Source organism: Megalopta genalis, unplaced genomic scaffold (assembly GCF_051020955.1).
Source record: "Megalopta genalis isolate 19385.01 unplaced genomic scaffold, iyMegGena1_principal scaffold0100, whole genome shotgun sequence".
Lineage (NCBI taxonomy): Eukaryota > Metazoa > Arthropoda > Insecta > Hymenoptera > Halictidae > Megalopta > Megalopta genalis.
The window spans coordinates 500,012-520,648 of record NW_027476169.1 but is presented as its reverse complement, the minus strand read 5'-3'; the positions used below and the strand labels follow the sequence as shown (position 1 = coordinate 520,648).

At 41.8% G+C, this 20,637-nt stretch overlaps 1 protein-coding gene and 2 long non-coding RNA genes across 9 annotated transcripts in view; 2 read left to right on the top strand and 1 right to left on the bottom strand.

Annotated features, from left to right (window-relative positions):
* Nucleotides 1-20,637, bottom strand: part of dlp (glypican dally-like) — a 159,373-nt gene that overhangs the window by 4,234 nt on the left and 134,502 nt on the right. For all 3 annotated transcript variants that reach the window (XM_076528142.1, XM_076528144.1, XM_076528143.1), the window contains exons 2-7: nucleotides 13,100-13,270; nucleotides 7,331-7,473; nucleotides 4,911-5,159; nucleotides 3,370-3,538; nucleotides 2,057-2,471; nucleotides 1,129-1,298 (exon numbers count right to left, since the gene is read on the bottom strand). In XM_076528142.1, the coding sequence (XP_076384257.1) occupies nucleotides 1,129-1,298; nucleotides 2,057-2,471; nucleotides 3,370-3,538; nucleotides 4,911-5,159; nucleotides 7,331-7,473; nucleotides 13,100-13,270 (1,317 nt within the window). The remainder of the gene's footprint in view (nucleotides 1-1,128; nucleotides 1,299-2,056; nucleotides 2,472-3,369; nucleotides 3,539-4,910; nucleotides 5,160-7,330; nucleotides 7,474-13,099; nucleotides 13,271-20,637) is intronic.
* LOC117217394 (uncharacterized) lies at nucleotides 1,217-12,621 on the top strand. Of its 5 annotated transcripts, XR_013036139.1 has the most exons (14): nucleotides 1,217-1,358; nucleotides 1,855-3,430; nucleotides 4,840-5,234; nucleotides 6,012-6,465; nucleotides 7,238-7,311; nucleotides 7,370-7,665; nucleotides 7,800-7,971; nucleotides 8,078-8,223; nucleotides 8,602-8,724; nucleotides 8,805-9,056; nucleotides 9,163-9,645; nucleotides 11,947-12,125; nucleotides 12,229-12,454; nucleotides 12,511-12,621. It is a non-coding gene; the product is annotated as an uncharacterized LOC117217394 (long non-coding RNA). The 5 variants fall into 5 exon arrangements; XR_013036138.1 differs by having other exon boundaries at nucleotides 4,840-5,228; nucleotides 7,800-8,223; XR_013036140.1 differs by having other exon boundaries at nucleotides 7,800-8,223; nucleotides 11,947-12,079.
* LOC143262232 (uncharacterized) lies at nucleotides 14,676-16,514 on the top strand. Its single transcript, XR_013036125.1, has 3 exons — nucleotides 14,676-15,812; nucleotides 15,912-16,283; nucleotides 16,376-16,514. It is a non-coding gene; the product is annotated as an uncharacterized LOC143262232 (long non-coding RNA).

The following is a 20,637-nucleotide window of genomic DNA, read 5'->3' as shown; positions in this document are numbered from 1 at the left end:
TATATACAGGGTGTTCTACAATTATTTTAACAGCCGAAAATAAGGGGTAGCTGAGGTCATTTGAAGTAACTTTTTCCTTTGCGAAAATGCGATCTGCGGCTTTGTTTACGAGTTATTAACGGAAAGCATCTGAAATATAAAACACAACGTTCATTATTCGAAATTTTTGTTACTTCAAGTGTTACTAATTTTTCATTTTCACGCAACGGCATTGTAAATAACGGCACGATATGAATCCTTTTGATTAGTTATTTATGTTGCTTTCAAATAAAATATTATTCGACAGATCACTATAGTGGAAAACCATCTTAGCCAAGTTTCAAGTCTCTACATCTGTCACAAGGATACGATTTATCCTTTTATTTTTCATTTATTATATTATTTATTTTATTATAACTGCTGCAGCGATGTTTTAAAAATATTTTCAACGTACTTTACAATACATGAAAAATTATTTCCCTCTCCGGAGTTGTCGTATCATGTTCTGCAGAACGTCTATGCATATTATGTTCCATTAGGGCTTCGTTGGAAACGGCAACCTCCTCAGATTGGTTGCCGCAATCCGTGTCACGGTGATGAATCGAGAACTAGCTTATCGCGAGGCAAAATGCCGTTCCATTTAATCGATTCTCATTATCCATCGGACATCGCCGTTGATTACGCGAATGGATCCGCTGTAGCAGCTATGTTCTGAGTGAATAGCGCGCGATATGCTGTCACCGTTGCTACGTTCGTGCACGATATTTACATCGACTCTTTCACAGTTCGTTCCGTCGAACTGCTTCGAGTTTTCCAGTTTGTGCAAAGTTCGGACGGAACAAACGGCGAACTTCAGATTTCTCGCAAGATTCGAAATTCGTTCGCGTCGTACAGTATAACCTCGATTATCCGGTCAAAAGCATGGTATAATATCTGTATGATAGAACAATCAATTAGTTACAGTGCCGACTTGAATTTTCATCGATCCGTGCAATAAATCGATTTTGCTGCGTGAAATGTATTTGGACCGGACGATAATCGAGATTCCACTGTCACGCTTTAGGTTATGTTATGTTATCGTTTCCGAGCGTGACGATAGACGATGTCGCGGATACCGTTAGAGGAGACACAAAGATGCTCTGTATTCACCTGTGTCTATCCAATCGACATCCTGCCCATTGTACGCCGACTTGAGCCTGTTCGTGATGGTGGTCAACGCGAAGACCTGATCTCGAACGATGGTCGGCCTCGGTCCCGAGCTGCGTACCTCTGGGTTCAAGCTCTGAGTCTCGCCATTCAACGACACCGGGTATATATACCTGCGCGAACGGGCAATCGATACGACATAAACAAGAAATAACAACGCGATATAAATAAACGTAAATATGAATACTGCAATAAAAATTTTTTTTAAAAAAACTGTTGGGAATTTGCGACCATAGAGAACGAATTTTTGCTATGTTATGGGGATATTCGACCACTGTGCGCCGTCTCGATTTGATCTACGATGCCTCCGATAGATCGCGTCTCGCATGAAAAAACATTTCGCACTGCGTTTATATATATTTTTTATATAATAAATGCATATATATATATATAAATAAATTTTTATTTATATATATATATATATATATATAATATAATATAGTATAATATAATATATATAAATATATAATAATATTATATAATATAGTATAATATAATATATATAAATATATAATAAATATTATATAATATAGTATAATATTATATATATATATATATATATATATATATATATATATATACATAAATCTTTATTTATATATATACACTTTTCTCCATTCGCGAAACTGGTATTAGTGGATCTTACTCTAACCGATTGTCTCAATTTAGACACGCCTGCAGAGACAACGGCGATTGTTACATCGATCCTGGCACATGCTCGAGAATCGAACGCGTGTTCTGTAGTAGAAACGGGCCGAGGGATCACGCGTAACATTATACGAGAAGAAAAGAAGAGACGCGCGTCGAAGTGTCGGGATAAGGACGATCCGGGCGAACGATCGTGCAGAGCAAGAAATTGTCGTCGACTCACTTGTCGACGTGCGTGCCGTTCCAACACTCCTTCGTGTTGCTCGGCGGGACGACGAGGCCGTCGTTGCACAGTTTGTACGGCAGGTAGACCCAAAACTGGCGCGAGTCCCGGACTCTTTGCCGTATCTCCTTCACGAGCTTGTCCAGGCTGGCCGCAGTCGAGGACCTCCGGTCCTCGGTCAACGTTTCCTGATCGAAGTTCAGCGACTCGAGCTCCAGTTCGCGGTCGTCCCTGCGCCTACGTCTTCGTCTGCCGAGCCTCGGCCGGCCGCAACCGGCGAACACTCTCTGCGAGACGTCGGTCCCGGTCTCCTGGAAGTTCATTATCGCCTCCGAGATTTTCAGATTGATCGGTCGCACCAGCATCTCGATGTTGAACGGGCCCAGCAGCCGTTCCGCCACCTTGTCCACGGCCTCTGAAATTCGATCCTCTCCCATTAGCTTACCAGTGGCATCTTTTATACCACTGCGGCGCAAATGAATTAATATAATGTAATGTAATGTAATGGTAATGGTAATGGTAATGTAATGTAATGTAATGGTATTGCAATGGTAATGTAATGTAATGGTATTGCAATGGTAATGTAATGTAACAGTAATATAACAACAATGTAACAGCAATGTAACAGCAATGTAACGGCAATGTAACGATGATATAATGGTAACGTAATGGTAATGGTAATGTAATGTAATGGTAATGTAATGTAGTGGTAATGTAATGTAATGTAGTGGTAATGTAATGTAATGTAATGTAGTGGTAATGTAATGGTAATGTAATGGTAATGTAATGTAATGTAATGTAATGTAATGTAATGTAATATAATATAATATAATATAATATAATATAATATAATATAATATAATATAATATAATATAATATAGTATAATATTTTATATCATACTATGTTCTCTATGTTGTACATATATGTTGTACATATGTACTTATACATATTTGCGTTAGGTCTGCAGCCTAGTTGCACAAACGGACTGAAACCCAACGAACCTCCCTGAAACTCGTCTAAACGAGAGATCAGAGTTTCGAACAACGTACACCGATTTTTGTAGAACTTTTACTATCCCGATGCATCAACAGAAACCGGTTTATCTTTCGTCAGAATTCACAACGATTACGCAAGACGATCCGGAAGACAGTGCGAGATTCAGTCGGACGAACGCGAGAGCGGGCGAGAGCCGCGTTACGTGTTTTCCGTTCGCGGCAAATAAAAGTGGTCAACTGGGCGACGCGCGGGGATCGCGCATCGAGCGGCGTGAGTCCATAATTACCGGGGAACAATGGACGGGAAATTACTCACCGACAAAGTGATTCCATTCAGTGTCCAGAGCCGCATGCTGGGCCAAGCAACCCTTCATCACGTTAGTACACATGTCGCCGCACGCTAACACGTTCCCGGTGATCCCGCTGCACGACGGACAGACTGTCATTCTGGTGAATGCAGCTGCACAGTCCGCGGACGGCTTCAACTGCAAACACAAAACGATTTTCCAGCTGTCCTCGGTTTAAGCGCGGCGCAGCCTCTCGCCGCACTCCTCTTTTTTTCTTTTTTTTTTTCAGCGAGAGCAGGGATTCGTTACGAGCCGAAATCGTTGAATCGGCCGATCGCCGTTGTTTCTAGACGGAGTCCTCTCCTCCGAAATGTGAAACACACCGGCTGCGCCGTCGACACCCTTATGAAAATCGAAATACGAGGAATACTGGCGTGACGCGTCGTATAGTTGTCCATGTAAAAACATCGACCCGTCCACCAGCATTTATCGGTCAATTTAATAAACAAATACTGGCCTGACATCATATAGTTGTCCATATAAAAATATCGACGCGTCTACCAGCACTTATCGGTCAATTTTTCGGTTCCTCCGTTTCAATGTAATACCGAAAGTATAATTAAGCACGTACATGTATTATGTAAATTGTACATACATGTATGTATAATAGTTATACTATGCAATCGATATTCGCTTTTCGTCATCCATAATCGTTACAGACGTTGGAAATTTGTTAGTTACGAATATATATATATATATATATATATATATATATATATATATATATATATATAACTGGGAATAAAATTATATATATATAAAATAATATAAATAATATAATATATAAAATAATTATAAAATAATATATATAATATAATATAATATATATATTACTATTATATATATATAATTTTATATATATTATTTTATAATTATTTTATATATTATATTATTTATATTATTTTATATATATAATTTTATTCCCAGTTATTCGTAACTATATATATAACTATATATATATATATATATATATACATATAATATATATATAATACATATTAATATTTAATATAATATATAATATTATATATATAATAGTTTATCGATAACAACTATCTTCGTTTATTGCAATTGTTATGTATAACCAAAATGAAAAAGAATAATTGAGATCTTTCAACCGCGTGGTTCCCTTTCTGAACAATTTCTTTTACATTTCGCGATCGATAACTTGAACAATGATCGCGATTTCGTTATCGATTTTACGCCATTAAAATTGTTCGAATAACTATTATTTCACACGTCCTTGGTTTAATCAACGTGCGAAGCTTAAATAGCTGTTTTGACAGCTACACATATTACAGCGAGCAACAAGCTCTCCGCGTCGAATGTATTAAAATTTTATCGGGGCAGGAGGGGGAGGGGAGAGGGGGGTTAACTCGTCGTGCACACTGCACGAAGATTTTCCAGTCACGAGTTAACTTGTTATTCTCGATTAACAGGTTGAGTAGACGAAGAAGAAGAAGAAGAAGAAGAAATAGGAGAAAAAGGAGAGGAAGAGCTCGGCCCTCACCGACTGCATGTTTTTCAGGATGTCTGCGGCCACGGTCATAGCTTGGCTAAACGCTCTTGTCGCGACGAACGATCTCTTGATCTGGACGCCCAGTTTCTGCGGGACGTCGCCGAACGGCCTCATCTCTTTCATACTTTCGCCCACGCACTCCAGATACTTGTTGTCGAAATCGTATTGGCTGTTCAGAACGGTGAACATCTTCAGGTAGAGAGTGTTGAAGAAGTTGTCCATGGCATCATTCAAGTTAACCTGAAACAATAATTCGGCGCTTGGTCGATCAAGTTCGAAAAGACAATCGAGATTCGTCTCATTTATAGGGTAAGGGTAGGTATTATTGCAGGTTTTCAATGAAGGCGAACTTTGACGGAGAAAGTAAGACTTTTTCATGCCAATTAATTGATGACTTGAGTTATCGCCTATTATTCTTTAACTTGAATATTTACTTTTCTCGAAATACTGGATCTCTGAAAGCATGAAATTGTCAAGCTTGACATAACCTATTTTCTTTTAATGTACACACACACAGCTACGATTCCTAGGATCAAGATGTTCTTACTGTAATAGTTTACAAATTAGGTATATTAGGTTAGATTGTACGATCAGGCGTGTTCGCACCGGTTCATCGAAAACTGCACTGTATAGGCTAACTCTTTGCACTCGAGAGGTGACTCTGAGGCACCGGTAAAATTGTTGTATCACGTTCTAAGATAATTTTTGTATTAACAAAGTTTAGATTTGGGAAATTGTTTAAAGTGTAACTGTCGCACGAGTCGTCGCAAGACTCAATTTCATGTGCATAAAATGCACTTTGTCGTGTAAAATGGAAACACCGTTAAGTCAGAAAAATTGGTTCGGATTTACGGTTAAAATAGCTTCGAGTGCAAAGGGTTAAGATGAGACGACAGGTTAAGGATGAATGATAGTAACAGTGTACGTGTCGATTAATTGATCAAAGTAATGATTACTTTATTTTAAAGTAACGCTAAAATGAACAGCTTATTATTAGTTACCGAAAAATATAATAAAAATATAAAAAATATAAATATAAAGAAGAAAATCATATGCTTTTAATAACTGTTTACATTTTCTCATGTTTTACAGTGTTCGCAAGTACCATAGATGGACAAAGATCCGCCAGATCAATGATTAGGGAAATGAACTCTGTTTCAACGTCGGTCTCGAGGTCGCATTAAACGGAAAAAAATAAGTATCTCGGATAATGAACGCAGGCAAAATAATTCTTCAGCATCGCGTCGAACACTCGAGACGTACGAAGTATTACCGCTGATCGATCGAAAAAGAGGAAACAAAGAAGTATAGTCCGAGGATTATCCATTCATAGATATTTCCCCCGGTATAGTTTTCCATCCTGGCCAATATTCGAGAGCGCACCGATCGAAGGAATAATCCGACGGCCGTATTATCGAGTCGTCGTGGCATGGAAACGTGGGGAAGTATAATAAAAAAGAAAAAAAAGGAGAGAGAAACAAGGAAACGATGAATCCTCGATAAATACGAATTCTCCTGTTCCGCGAGGCGGGACGCAATGTACAGGGTGAGTCGGAAATTAATCCCTGGGTTTTTTCAGCTCCTGACGATGGTCTGACAAAAAAAAAATGTTTTCTCTCGGAGTTAATTAGTATTTAACCGACAAGGAATCGCACTTGTTTACATTTAAAAACAAATTGATTTTCGATAAAATACCGTTATAGTTTTAGATGAAACGACCATCAATTTGTTTTCAAATTGAAACAATTGTGATCCCCCTCGTCGGTTAAATGCTAATTAACTTTGATAGAAAACATTTTTCTGTCAGACCATCGGAAGAGGCTGAAAAATCATGGGGAATGATTTGTGACTCATCCTGTATGGTATTATTCGTCTCTCTGTGTAAATTCGTTGCCGCAGTAATACCGACTACAGTCGCAATCTCAACGCGTTCGCGTGGTTTACCCTGCCATCGCACTAATTGCAAGCCAACGGGTTTCAAGAAAATATTTTATTTGTCCATTCGAATTTCTCACTTGATCAGTGAGATTTTCGATAAAGGGCTTCCCATGTACAGGGCGACCAATTTCACTCTATCCGGTCGAATATCTTCGAAACCGTCGACGATACTGAAAAATGTTTTGAACGAAATTTGAATGGTTTCGGGCGCACGTAATCTGATATTAATATTATATAATACTATATAATAATATTATTATATAATATAATATATATATATATATATATATATATATATATATATATAATATTATATACATTATATAATATATATGATATTAATATTAATATAAAATATATAAAATATAATTTGTTTCTAGGTGGCCCCTTAGTAATACCTAACGCATACGCGTATGCACAATCGGCATCGATCGAACAGACGTGGAAAATAAAGGTAGAAAACGCAAACTTACCGTCCCTTTGGCGTAATAATTCTCCAGTTCCTTGTACAGATCCGTGAAGACGTACGAGTTCTGCTCGTAAAGCATGCCGTAAGTTTTCTTGAACATCTCGTGGAAGCTCCTCTTGCTGTCAGTCAGCAGAAGTTTGAAGAAACCTGGAAAAAGAAGGAAGAGAAACCTTATCGGTGATCGCAGGGACCTCGATACGGACGCGTGAATGGAAACCAATTCGCCGGAAATCGCGATTGCAACTATTATCCTGCGGGTTAAACTTTGAAAAATCCTGCATACATTTAAATAAGAATCCTTGTTGCATCGTGTTTCGGGTCTGTGTGACTCGAATCGAGGTACGTACTAAGATTATTCTCAAGGTTATTTATGCTTAAATGCCCGACCTTCTTATTTACAAGCTTGTAGAAACTAAATTCAACGAATGCCATAAATACGCGTATTTGTCGTAATAAATAATTCCTTCCTGTAGTAACCAGGTTACGGATTGAGTTATGTTACCCTATCTCAAAGGGTTAACCCGCTTTCTAGACAATTTGAGAGCCGTTCTCCCACTGGTTACTCGTGGCCTGCTGTAACCTGCCTCGGTTAACAAGGTTAAGGTTAGGTAACGATTAGTGTTCCTGAAACGAAGCTGTCGTAAGGTAACAGAAGTAATTTAGACGATAGCCTCAAATAAATACGTGTACAATTTCCTTATGAATTATTATTATTAATAATTATCTTACTGGACCCGTCAATTACAATAAGTCTGATGGGCCAATGAGACGATTAAGATGGCTCGCGACATTCTAACACCAAAAATGGTGTCGGGAAATAAAGAGAAATTATGAAAAAGAAGAACTACCATGCGATTATCATGAGAAAAAATTTGATACATAGACTGTGAATACGTGGCAAGTAGCAAAATTATTATATTAATTATATATATAATAATATATATTGTTATATATTATATAATATAATATATATTATATTAATTATTAATTAATATTAATATTAAGCAAAATATTAATAATTAATACCCAAATGTTTCTGAATATAATACTGAATATAATACTAATACTGAAACTCTGTTTCAGTATTTCTACCGATCGTAAACTTTTTTTCCATGCAACATTTTATTTTTTCATTCGCATGTCGTTGATAATAAATAAATAAATGAATAACTCCCTGTTACTTTAAGTTACAAAGAATATTATTTTACGCTTCAAGACAAGCAATGTTTTCAGTAAATTTTGTACAAGAGCGTCTGATCGGAAACTTATTTCCAGGGGTTATAGCCAGCAACGATATATCGTTGCTCGGCCCGATAAGGGTTGATTGACACGTTGAGTGCCGCGTCGGTAACACGTAAGCGACACCGATTTTTAACCAGGCTTTGGAAATACAAAAAGGTACAAACTAATATTACATATTGTGAACTTCAACATTCCAGCTTCGGGGTTCCATTAATTAAATTACTTTAACATCGTAGGAATTTTCGGGATTGATGTTCGCCGCTCAACGTGTGAAGCGTCACTGAACAAAACGCCACTGCAGTTACTAGATCGACCACAACACCTAGTCGCTTTTCATTTCAGTACAGCGACACTGCGAAGATAAATTACATCCGCGGACACATTTGGAAGATGATGGAACGTTCTCTAACGAACTGGCCAAATTGCTGCCATGTTATTCGTAAAACACTAAAATTCAATTTTACATCGATGGATCGGATAGATTAACAGTAATAAATAAATAACCTATAATACATAACCTAAGTAACCTAAATACATATGCACATGCATGGTTTCCTTACATTGTGCTTTTTTTAATGAAATTCGTGCTTTCAGAGATCCGATATTTTCAAGAAAATAAATATTCGAATTCAAGAATAATAGATACAGCTCGAGTTGTCAATTCATTGGCGTAGAAGGTTTTATTTTCTCTGTCAAAGTTCGCCTTCATTGCAAAACCGCAGAAATACCTACAATAATCCTATCGATCTTCAATTTTTGTACTGATCGATGCAGAGACACCGGAACATAAAGTGCTTAAAATACGAGACAAGATTCTAACCTCGAAGGACGAGGAACCAAGAAGATAAATAAATAAGTAATAAATAAACCAAGTAGATTAAGTTCATCCGTGCCGCTGAAAATCAAGTGGAACCGTTCGAAACCTACAAAACGGTGTTTGATTAGCCGTCCTTGTACGACGCGGCACCTGCACCTTGCGGTCCCGTATGGGATCGGCCCCGTTTTTCCCCGCCGTTGGCTCTACTCGGCGATGCCCATACGAGCGAGCAGAAGATCCAAGCATTCATCGATCCTCGGGTAAGGGTTCTCGATCGGTTTCTCGTGACACGTCACGAGAGGGAAGAGCCGACGGACGCGTCACTCGTGCCAGTCGGATAAGAATGACGTCGGCGTCGGCGGCTTTTCCCGTCCCCATCCCCCTTCCCCGTCTGAATCCCCAATTGCGGTCGCGCCACCCTCGACGCGTAACCCCGTGGATCTCTGTGCCCTGAGCCCGGTTCTTATCGCCGCTTCAGCCGCGAAGAATGTGATTAAAATTCCTTTTAACGACGCCGGGGAACAGACTGCGGCGAGGGAGAGGGGGAAAAGTGAGAGCCGAGCGACTGAGGAAGTGAGAAAGAGCGCGCACGCGAGTGAGAGCGAGCGACTGAGGAAGTGAGAAAGAGCGCGCGTGTACGCGAGTGAGAGGGAGGGAGGGAGAGAAAGCCTCTGTGCGACGGAATCGTCGCCGGCTACGTTGACGCTACCGACAAAAAGCTACCAGACTGCCGCGTCGCGCCACTCCGCGCGAAAGGGGAACCAAGTGCTTTGTACGTGCGCCAGCAACCACCGCGCGGAACTTTGTCGGAGATTTTAATTCGAGTTGCGACCGTCTATTCTCGCGGGGATCGGGTCCCGACGGCTTTCCCTAGTTTCGCCGATGAATAGAAAAAGAACAGCAACACCGACAGCAACGCGATTAAAAGAAAAAAAAAATCGGACAGCCGCCGCGTTTTTTCTAGGACATCGTCGACGCTCGCAAAGAGTTCGAGTATCCGTGAACATCGGCCGCTGCTCGAAATCGTTTCGAAAACGCCCAAGGGTCCCGATCGTTGATTCGATCGACGCTGTCATGATATCATTGAAAATATCGCGAAACCTTGACGGAAAGCGTGATTTTTCCGCAATTGGACGAAACAAGACCGCCGACGGTAACGGAACACAAGAAGCCGATAGGCGGCACATTTATAAAATATTCGAACACAATTCGATAACAATATTTATCTGATCGAAGTTAGAAAGAATTAATAGATTCGATAATTCCATAATTCAATAAGTCCATATATATATATATAGATAGATATTATTATATTATACTTGTTATTATATTATTATATTATATTTATTACCTATATTATCTATATTTTCGATATAATCATTATCTGTAATAAATACTAGTCCTTCGGTACAGAGGAGGAGTGTACAATTCTTGTACACCGCTGCGCACTACGACCTTTCAAAAGCTGGGATCTTTTGCATCTAATGTTTAAGACCTCAAACTACCAAATATAACCTAAAAAAGTCGTCCTTTTTTTTTAAATTTCAAACTATCTCGCACCATTAAAGATTGCATCGTTTTCGAGGTATTACCAGGCCCGAGAATTCGTCGACTTCGACTACGCATATAATCTCTGTACCTGCGTGCGATATTTAAAAGCACGCATTTCGGCCAACTTTTTCCGGGAAAAGGTTAGGTGCACAGCCGCATCGCCGGTCGAATTCGCGGGTTCCGTTCACCGCGCGTAGACGGTTCTATCAACCCCGTGAAATTCCATTGGAATCGCGGGGGCCCACCTCTGAAGCAGTCCTTGTCAGCTTCTCCTCGCTATTTACTCTCTTTCCCTTTCAGCCGGTGTGCCGTCTCGCGGTATATCTCGCTCCTCGTCGTCGACTTTCCGTGCCGGTTCTCTCTCTCCGTCTGTCGCACCGACCTCTGTGTCGCCGCACTTGCGCCGCGGCGAGTGGAGGGCAAAGTGGGCGTAGGTAGCTAGATGCGGCTAGGTAGCCACGGCTCAAAGAGAAGCGCGCCGACCGCCGGAGAAACGGTGGCGGCCGGTGGTGGAAAGGGCACACACGTGAAGAGCACCGCCGCGCGGCACGGCCACGGCGAAAAGATCCGTGGCTCGACCGAGGGGAGGCCACCGCGTCATCGTCACCGATGCCAGGTTCTGCCGCGAGTTCCCGCGCGCGCCAAAGAGTAATTTCGTTAATGAGAATCGTTAGGGCACCGGGGTATGTCGCCGAGGATTTTCACAGTGGCGCCCCGTTTAATCTTCGCCGCGATCCACGGAAACGGTCACCGACGCGCCGCCCTTGGTTTCCACGCTGCTCGTTCGTTGGCTAATGCGGGGTCAAGCGCTGTTCGAACGCGGCCGAAACCGTGGTTATGGAACCACCGACACGGATCGGAGAAACGTTATTGGAATACAATTGCGCCGAACAAGCTGCTGTGTTTCGATATCTTGTTGTAACCTTTCCAGTTGTGCCGACGAGAGGTTTCTCGATTCTAGCGATTTCTTAGAAGAAGAAAATTTATATTTATAGTAATTTCTCTTCCAGAAATGTTTGGAGGTTGGAATTGAAACTGGGCAGATCCGAGAATATTAAGTCGCGGATTCTTCGAGCCTCGCGGCACGTTTTTTATGGAAACTCGAGGCAGTCGATAAGAAAGGACAGCGCCCAGCATGCCGGTGTACGTTGATATGAATTATATACATAGTGATGCTGGAATAATAACGGTGACTTAACCTTTTTAGTCCTCATTCTTTTTTACACGATTCGAAGACAACACGCGATAACTTTCTTTCGAAACTGGACTAAATGACTTGAATCTATTTTTAGGTGGTAAAAGGGCCAGACTATTACGTAATGACTAAAATACTTCTCTCTAATTTTGCTATTACTTGGGATGATAAAAAAAAGAAATAAAAAGCTCAAGATTTCGAACTTTCTCGTAAGAGCCTGTAAGGAAAGTTTGGACAAATGCGTTTTGCAAATCTCGGTGACTTCTATGCGTACCGAACGTTTTTGTCGAAATCGAATATTTTTTGAAGAAGTATACCTCGCGGTAAGTTTATTAAGCTTTTATTTGGTAAGTTTATTTTATTATTTTATTATTTGTAGATGCTATCGACGAAAAACTTCTTCGACAACCATTCAACGATGAAATCAGAACGACGGGAAAGCACCCAATCCGAATCGAATTTAATAATAATAATAATAATAATATATTATATAATTGTAAGTATTATATAATCAATATAACTTATTAGTATTATACTTATATATATTATAGTATTATATATATATATAATATATAATGTATAAGTACTAATATATATATATATTAGTATTATAATTATATAAGTATAAAGTATTATAAGTATTATAATATGAGTATTATATAATAATAACAACTAATAACAATAACACTTCGAAAGAATTCAACGCACTTTCCGCGGGGAGTTATCGTAAAAGCGACTAACTGCTCGTTAGAATTGCTCGACGTGGGAATCTCTTAGAACCCAAGCTCGGATGTTGAAGCCGCGTTGTTCTATTCGCACGGACCGATTCAAACGGAATCAGCTTGAATCGATGGCCTCGCACAGGGTGGCGCACGACGGTCTCCACGCACGCGAATACACTACACGGCGGCTGGTATTAAACGCCGCGGAAAGCTATTAAAATCGTGAAAGTCTAAGGAGGTACTCACTGTGGAACCTTGTCCCTCTCGTCGACAGGATCTGATGCAGTCGCTGGAGAGTGTCTTTGGTGGCTTCCTCGTGCTTGTTACGCGCCCTCTCCTGCAATCTCACCTCCATGTCCGCGGAGCAACAGACCTCTCCGCCGCTCCTCACGCTGCCGCATATTTTCAGTTCCTTTGCTGGAAAAACGAATGGAAAACGAGATTAAAACGAGCTCGACGCTCGGCGCCCGCTTCGGTTCTCTCCGCTTCGCTACCTCGCGAGGGAAAAATCAACCTTTGAACGTTTCCACGGCCGAGAACCTCAACGATCTCCTCCTCCTCCTCCTCGCGTTTTCTTCTCTTTCCTTGGGACAAGTATAATACCAACTTTCTTCCCCCACCCCTCCACCCTCGCCGCCGCGATGCGGTTTTTTTTTGCTGCTCTCGTCGTTAAGTCGCTTCTCCTTATTGTTGCGTTGCTTTGCGCTCGAATGGGAAATGCGGCTATTGATTATCGACGGTATTATCGATAATAATAATGAACAGATGATAAATCGCTATAGTAATAATAGCGTTTACGCGTTCTACGAATTTTTAGTAGAATAGGAGATCGTATCCCACGAAACATTTTTCTCCGTTAACAGAAATAATATGACGAAATATTTTGGTGCATGTAAATGCAACGAGAGAAGCGATTTAACAAATTCGTTATTAATATTATAACTGTCGTAATTAACACGCTGGAAGAAATGGATAAAAACCTATAAGAACTGAAATTATGTATTTAATCCTTACCTTTTCAGTTTATGTTATTAGTACATATATATTTGGGCTTTTCTTGTGATAGAATAATTGAAACAAGCGCTTTAATTGTTTAATAATATAATATAATATATTATATTATTAATATTAATAATAATATTATTATTATTATATTATTAATATTAATAATATTATTATTATTATATTATTTTTATTTTCAGTTCGCTACAATTAAATTGAACGCCCTCTCCATTTTCATGTTGCGAAAATTGTTCCGGAACCAATAGTTCGATCGTTTCTTAGAGAAACGGATTCGATTTCTTGATGAAAAGGATTAATTACGAAATCATATTCACTTGCAACAACGATAGTTTCCATGTTCGTACGGCTAATTCGTACGGCTAATATTTTCGGGGTTCATATCCTTTCGGTAAACGAATAAATATGATTTAGTTCTCGCTCCGCGTTTATTCCGGCGCGCGCGCGGGTACGTTCCAGCCGGCATCACGGGCCGATTATAAAATTTTCGAAGTTTCCTCGAGAGGCGAGTTTGAAACCGGAATGGGGTGGTCGGTCTGGCGTCTGCTTCCCCGAAGGAAACCCGAGGGGGGAGGGGGAGGGGCGGCAACGTTTATTTGTTCTCGAACGAATTGTGATTACGCGAAACTCCGAGGCGGCGCGGCTTCCGTAATTTACGACAGATCCGGCTAATTTGATTCTTCTTCCTCCGTTTTCTTTCATCCGTTCTCCGTCGTTTCCGGGAAGCCGGCAAATGGGTTTTCCCGGTTTGCCAGCTCGGCAGCGGTGACGAGAGAGAGAGAGAGAGTGAGAGAGAGAGAGAGAGAGAGAGAGTGAAAGAGAGAGAGAGAGTGAAAGAGAGAGAGCGCGCGAGAGTGAGAGAGAGAGGGAGAGTGAAAGAGAGAGATTGAGAGAGCGAGAGAGCGAGCAAGTGCAAAAGCGCGAGAGAGAGAGCGTGAGAGTGAGAGAGCGAGAGAGAGCGCGAGAGTGAGAGAGAAAGCGAGAGAGAGAGGGAGAGTAAAAGAGAGAGATTGAGAGAGAGCGAGAGAGTGAGCAAGTGCAAAAGCGCGAGAGAGAGAGCGAGAGAGAGCACGAGTGAGAGAGCGAGAGAGAGCGCGAGAGTGAGAGAGAGCGAGAGAGGCAGCGCCGCGCGAGCCGCGATGATCTCGAAAAATTGATTCTCGCGTGGCCGACCACCGAACAAAGCCGCCGCCTTGCCGTCACCTCGTCCTCGTCGACGAGAATTCAATTTGCCCCGTCGCGGTTGGTGGAAAGTATGCGCTGCTAAAGCTAGAAGGGACACATTTGCGCGGAAATTCGGTCGGGCCTTAGCGAATCGTCGAGTTCGTTCGCCACCGGCCGCACAGTGCAGCAAAACACGGCCTAGCGGGACGAAAATTGTCTAAAATCCAAATATTCTCGTATAACGACGTGACAGATCTTCTCAAGATTATTATATACCTCTGAAAACGTAGGAAGTAGGGGAGAATATCAAGGTTATGTCAATTTTAACATATGCAAGTTAACGTAACTCAGAAACGCAATTCCTGTTTTGCAAGTGAAAATTATTTAAAAATTATCATTCAACGAACGAACGAAATATTTACTTGCCCGTGGTTAAAAATGACTATCCTTTTAAATACGTTTAGCGAGAATTTCAAACGCAATATCTCTAAATGGTCCAACAGCTATAACACAGCATGTCACCGAGTTTCTCGATCTGGACCACTGTGCGCCATTGACGGCAGCAAGAGAGGCTCGAACTCGCGGAACAAGAGGATCCGAGAGGCGGTCCTCCCTGCGCGAGACAGCGCGACGGTTGCTTGGATCCGCTGGAGCGCGGTTAAAGAAGAAAACGACTTGTGTGCGAGGCGCGACCGGCGACGAAACTTTCCGCCGCACCGACCGGGTCCCGTTAACGCGATCCACGAGGTAGTTTCGAGGATCGTCGGAGCGACAGGTAGTGTACACAAAGCTGGGGCGCCGGGGATCGGGAAGTCGAGCTGTTTCCTTTCATTCGCCCGAAATGCGTCTAACTTCGGCCCGCGCTATTTTCCAGACACTTTGCATCGGACAATGGAAAGAGAAAATGGGATTTCACCGGATGGATCGGGTAAAACCAATCGTGCCAGATACACCCCGGAGAGAATCTGTCGCTCTTCACGGCCGAATAGGTCGCAAATTATTTGCTCTCGTACCGATCGTAAACATTTTCACAAGCACGATGGAGCTCGGCTCGATTCTTATTCGCGGTGCGCAATAAGATAGCCGTGGCAATGTCTGTTTTACGGCTGGATATGCTGGGTCGTAGGGATCGAATCCGAAAAGTGAACGGTTTCGAACGAAACGGATATTTACTCTCGATCGAGGTAAACGTTTTTCCTTGGATGAACGTCGACCAAAACTTGGCTGTGGATTCTGAGCCGTTTCTGTAAATAAATTTACGCTGTCGTAGTTTTCTATATCTATTTAATAAGAACTGTTTCAAAACGTAAATCAGATGGCTGCATTATTTTCTTACAGGTTTACTTGAACGTGTGGCTAACCTCAAATATGGCACGTGGCTTGCTTCTATTATAACGCGTTCTAACAACGATTGAGAGGCAATACAAAAAAAGTGCGGAGAAAATATGTAACAACTAAAATTATATATTTAAGCCCCAATTTTTCATTTTATATTATATTATATTATATATTATATATTATATTATATTATATATTATATATTATATATTATATATTATATATTATATATTATATATTATATATTATATATTATATTATATTATATTATATTATATTATATTATATTATATATTATATTATATTTTTGTAGGCTCTCAACGGTAAAGACAAATGTAATATCCAATATGTAATATTGGGATTATTGTAATATGCGAATTAGTCGCAGCATTTAGTCGACGCATGACAGAATCTACGAACAAGTTGTCAATAATATGGACTTCGGATACGTGACAAAGTGAATCATAAGTTCCTCGTAGAAAAAACTTTCTTTTCTCCAGAGAGGAAATGTTTTTACTTCTCTCATGCGATATGTTTCTTTAACCCTTATATCAATCTCTGCATTTCTTTCTCAATTCGTTTTAAAAACTATTTTGGATGTCCCTGTCGACAAATTACAAAATTGTTGGAGGTATCTTCCACATAACCTCGTTATCAATTAATTGATATCGGAAGCGTAAACATATACGCTGAGGCTATGAAAGCCCAACAACAACAATGTTACCGAACATCGTTTAAAACAATTGACACAAGTATTTTACATGAAGTTTAAACACTAAAAGCCTACAATAGTGGTCAAAATGTCTGATAGCATATTTTTTTTATTTAAAAATTGCTGAAGTTACGAAGACTCTTTCACAAAAAATGATGCAATGGATTTGCTTACTTAAGCATAAATTATTATAAAAAATGATTAAAAGTCTAAATAAATTAAGCTTCACCATTATTGTAGTCGTTTTTAATACCGAGTAGATTCAGCGTTAATTATTGACTTGGAGTATAAAATAAAATTGGCCGAAGAATTATCCTAACTGAATTACCCTAATGTCGAAAGAAAAAATGTTATGTAGGACCTACATAAAAATCGCATGTACGTTCGATGATCGATAAATGAATTTCGCGTCGAAGAAAACTCAATGAAATCCTAAATCAGCCGACAATTTAGTGTCATGTCGCGGCGCGGGGTTGGGGGACGGGGTCGGGTCGATAACAAAAGTTAGATCCACGGGCCGCACCCCTCGTCGCGAGAGGAATTATGAGAAACGGCGGCGTCGATCTAGACGTTACACGGTTCTTGCTACTTAGTTACCAGCTCCCACCCCTTATCCACCCCTTATCCACCAATATTTCCCGTGCCGTCTAAGCGAGCTAATTTCCAACCAATCGCAACTTCCCGTCAAACTGTTCCACCTCCGGCTCCGATTCGAGGGTCTGCCAGCCGGTCTCTCCCCCTTTATTTCCATCCCCTCGCGACTACGTTCGTCCTCAACTTTCAAACGCGGCGTAAAAGTAATCCGTTTCCGCGGGATTGACCGTGTCGCCTGGGCTTTTCCATTCCCGTCCTTCTCTCTCCCATCCTTCTGCACCGTTCCATCATTTTACTCTTTTTCTCCGGGGTCGCACGTTCCGACATGGTCAGGTCGATGCGAGAGCATTAACGAGAAAAATATGTATACGTCGCTCGCTGGTCGACGCGAACGGTCATCGCGCTTCTAATGTATTATTAATAACAATAGCGATCGACTTGGTATTAGCGGGGCTCCTTCGGCGCCTAAGAAAAGCGGTGGAGCATGAGTGCAAGGGCAGGTACGAGAGAAAAAAAGAATGTGTGTACAGGGTGTCCCAAAAATGTCTCGCAATTCGAAAGTAGGGGATTTCTGAGGTGATTTAAAGCAACTTTTTCCTTAGCGAAAATGCAATCCGCGGCTTCGTTTACGAGTTATCGACGAAAGAACAGTGACCAATCAGAGGCGAGATCGTTTGTCGCGAGACGGCCGAGCCAATGAGCGTAACTGGGCTCCGCGCGCTCGTTGGCTGGGCCGCCGCACGCCAGCCGAGCTCGCCAGCCGAGCTCGCTCTCTCTCTTATTGGTCAGTGTTTTTCGTTAATAACTCGTAAATGAAGCCTCGGAGAAAATTTTCCGGCCGTCCTGCGACACCCCGTTTTCTCCCGCGTGCCGGATAAAACCCGTCGGCTAAATTGCGCGAAAGATGGTGGATACGGAAAAGTGAACTAGACGCGAGGGAGACGCGTCGCGGAAGCTCGACGAAGCATTTGACGGACTACCATTGAAAGCCCCTTGCAGCAGACAACCAGACAAGACCCTCGTCGGCGCAGCTTTGCGACGCGCAAAGCCTCAGCACACACACATATTCGCAGAGAGACAGCGAAGCGCCACGTCGCACCGCGCCGCGCATCGCCACGCCGCGCCTCGTCGTGACGCACCGCGCCGCACACGCTGCGCCGTTTGTTAGCGTCTTGACGTCGCTAAGACGCCGGGATTTCCGTCGCGACAAGCTTCCTTCCGTGTCGAGCTGCATTCACTACCGACACCCCAGCGACAGGATACCGACCTCTTTTTCCCCGACGTCGCGTCGTCGACGTGGTTGCGTCGTCTGCGACCGTGGCTGGGTCGTTCAAGGGCCTAAAACCGCGAGCGTCGCGATCCGATGAATATCTCCGGCCGATAATCGACGATCTATGCAATTCGAAGGGGGCTTCCGGTCAGAGAGACCGAGAGAGAGCGCGAGAGAGAGCGAGAGAGCGCGAGTGAGAGAGAACGAGAGAGAACGCGAGAGAAAGAGAGCGCGAGAGTGAGAGAGTGAGAGAGAGCGAGGGAGAGCGCGAGAGTGAGAGAGCGCGAGACAGCGTGAAAGAGAGATGGAGAGAGAGAGCGCGCGAGTGAGAGAGAACGCGAGAGAGAGCGCGAGAGTGAGAGAGCGCGAGAGAGAGATCGTGAGAGAGAGAGAAGGAGTAGAAAAAAAGAGATAGAGAAAGAGTAGAAAAAATGAGAGAGAGAAAGAGTAGAAAAAAAGAGAGAGAAAGAGTAGAGAAAAGAGAGAGAGAGAGAGAGAGAGAGAGAGAAAGAGTAGAAAAAAGAGATATAGAAAGAGTAGAAAAAAAGAGAGAGAGAAAGAGTAGAAAAAAGAGAGAGAGAGAAAGAGTAGAAAAAAGAGAGAGAGAAAGAGTAGAAAAAAAGGAGAGAGAGAGAGAGAGATTCTTCCGACTGTAAAAAATCGAGTGACGCATTTAACGGAAGCGAGCGTGTTCGCTCAGGCTCCGGCTGGAAAGCCCTGTCAAACGAAACGAAAGTAATTATTTTAAATGCGCGCGAACGAGTCGATTTCAGCGGGTCGCGCCTAATTTGTCGCGCGATTTCCACGGACGATGTAACGAGGCCTCGAGTAAGCGCGCTCGCCGGGAACGGAACTCTGTTCCCCCCTCTCCCGAGCTTTCAGGATCGCCGCGCCGTGCCGCGACGGAAAGCGGAGCCGACATTGTTTTTCCGCGCGTCGAACGTCTTGAGTTGCGCTAAACATAGATATCAGGGACCGGTGATCGATTCGATGGACGTGTCGCACGCGCGGACGTTGTTCATCCGATGAGTTTCACGGTCGATCGAGCCCGGATTAATTCCGCCGTCGAGAGTGCTCCCAGTGGCGTTTTTACATTTTTCATTTTCCTTTTTTCTGTTTTTTTTTTTTTTTAGACGAAAGGTCAGTCTCCATGCCGTGCCCATTATCGATCGTCTTGGAATCCTCGCGAACCCCGAAAATAGATGCGAAACGGGTCGACGACGACGGTTGCACGTGAATATTTTATTCGACGCTGGACCGACACGCGGCCACGACAGATCGATGTTGTTGGGGATCGAACGATGTACGAAATAAACGCTAAATACTACGCATTACGTTCCACAGTAAATTCTGCCTAATTGACGAGCAGATTTTTTTAATAATTATAACTCCGTCCTAAACAGTTGGCTGTGTTTGACGAGTACGCTCGTCATGGACAAGTGGCAACATTTTATGTCGAGGTTATGTTATAAAAAGTAGCGACCATTGGCTATTTAAATTGTAATTTTAGTGAGAACAAATTTCAAGATTTCTCGAATTTCAAGATATCTAGAATATGTTATAAAAAGTAGTGACCATTGGCTATTTAAATTGTAATTTTTGTGAGAACAAATTTCAAGATTTCTCGAATTTCAAGATATCTAAAATATTCTAAGGCCAGGCCAGAATGAAACAAATAAAAAAATA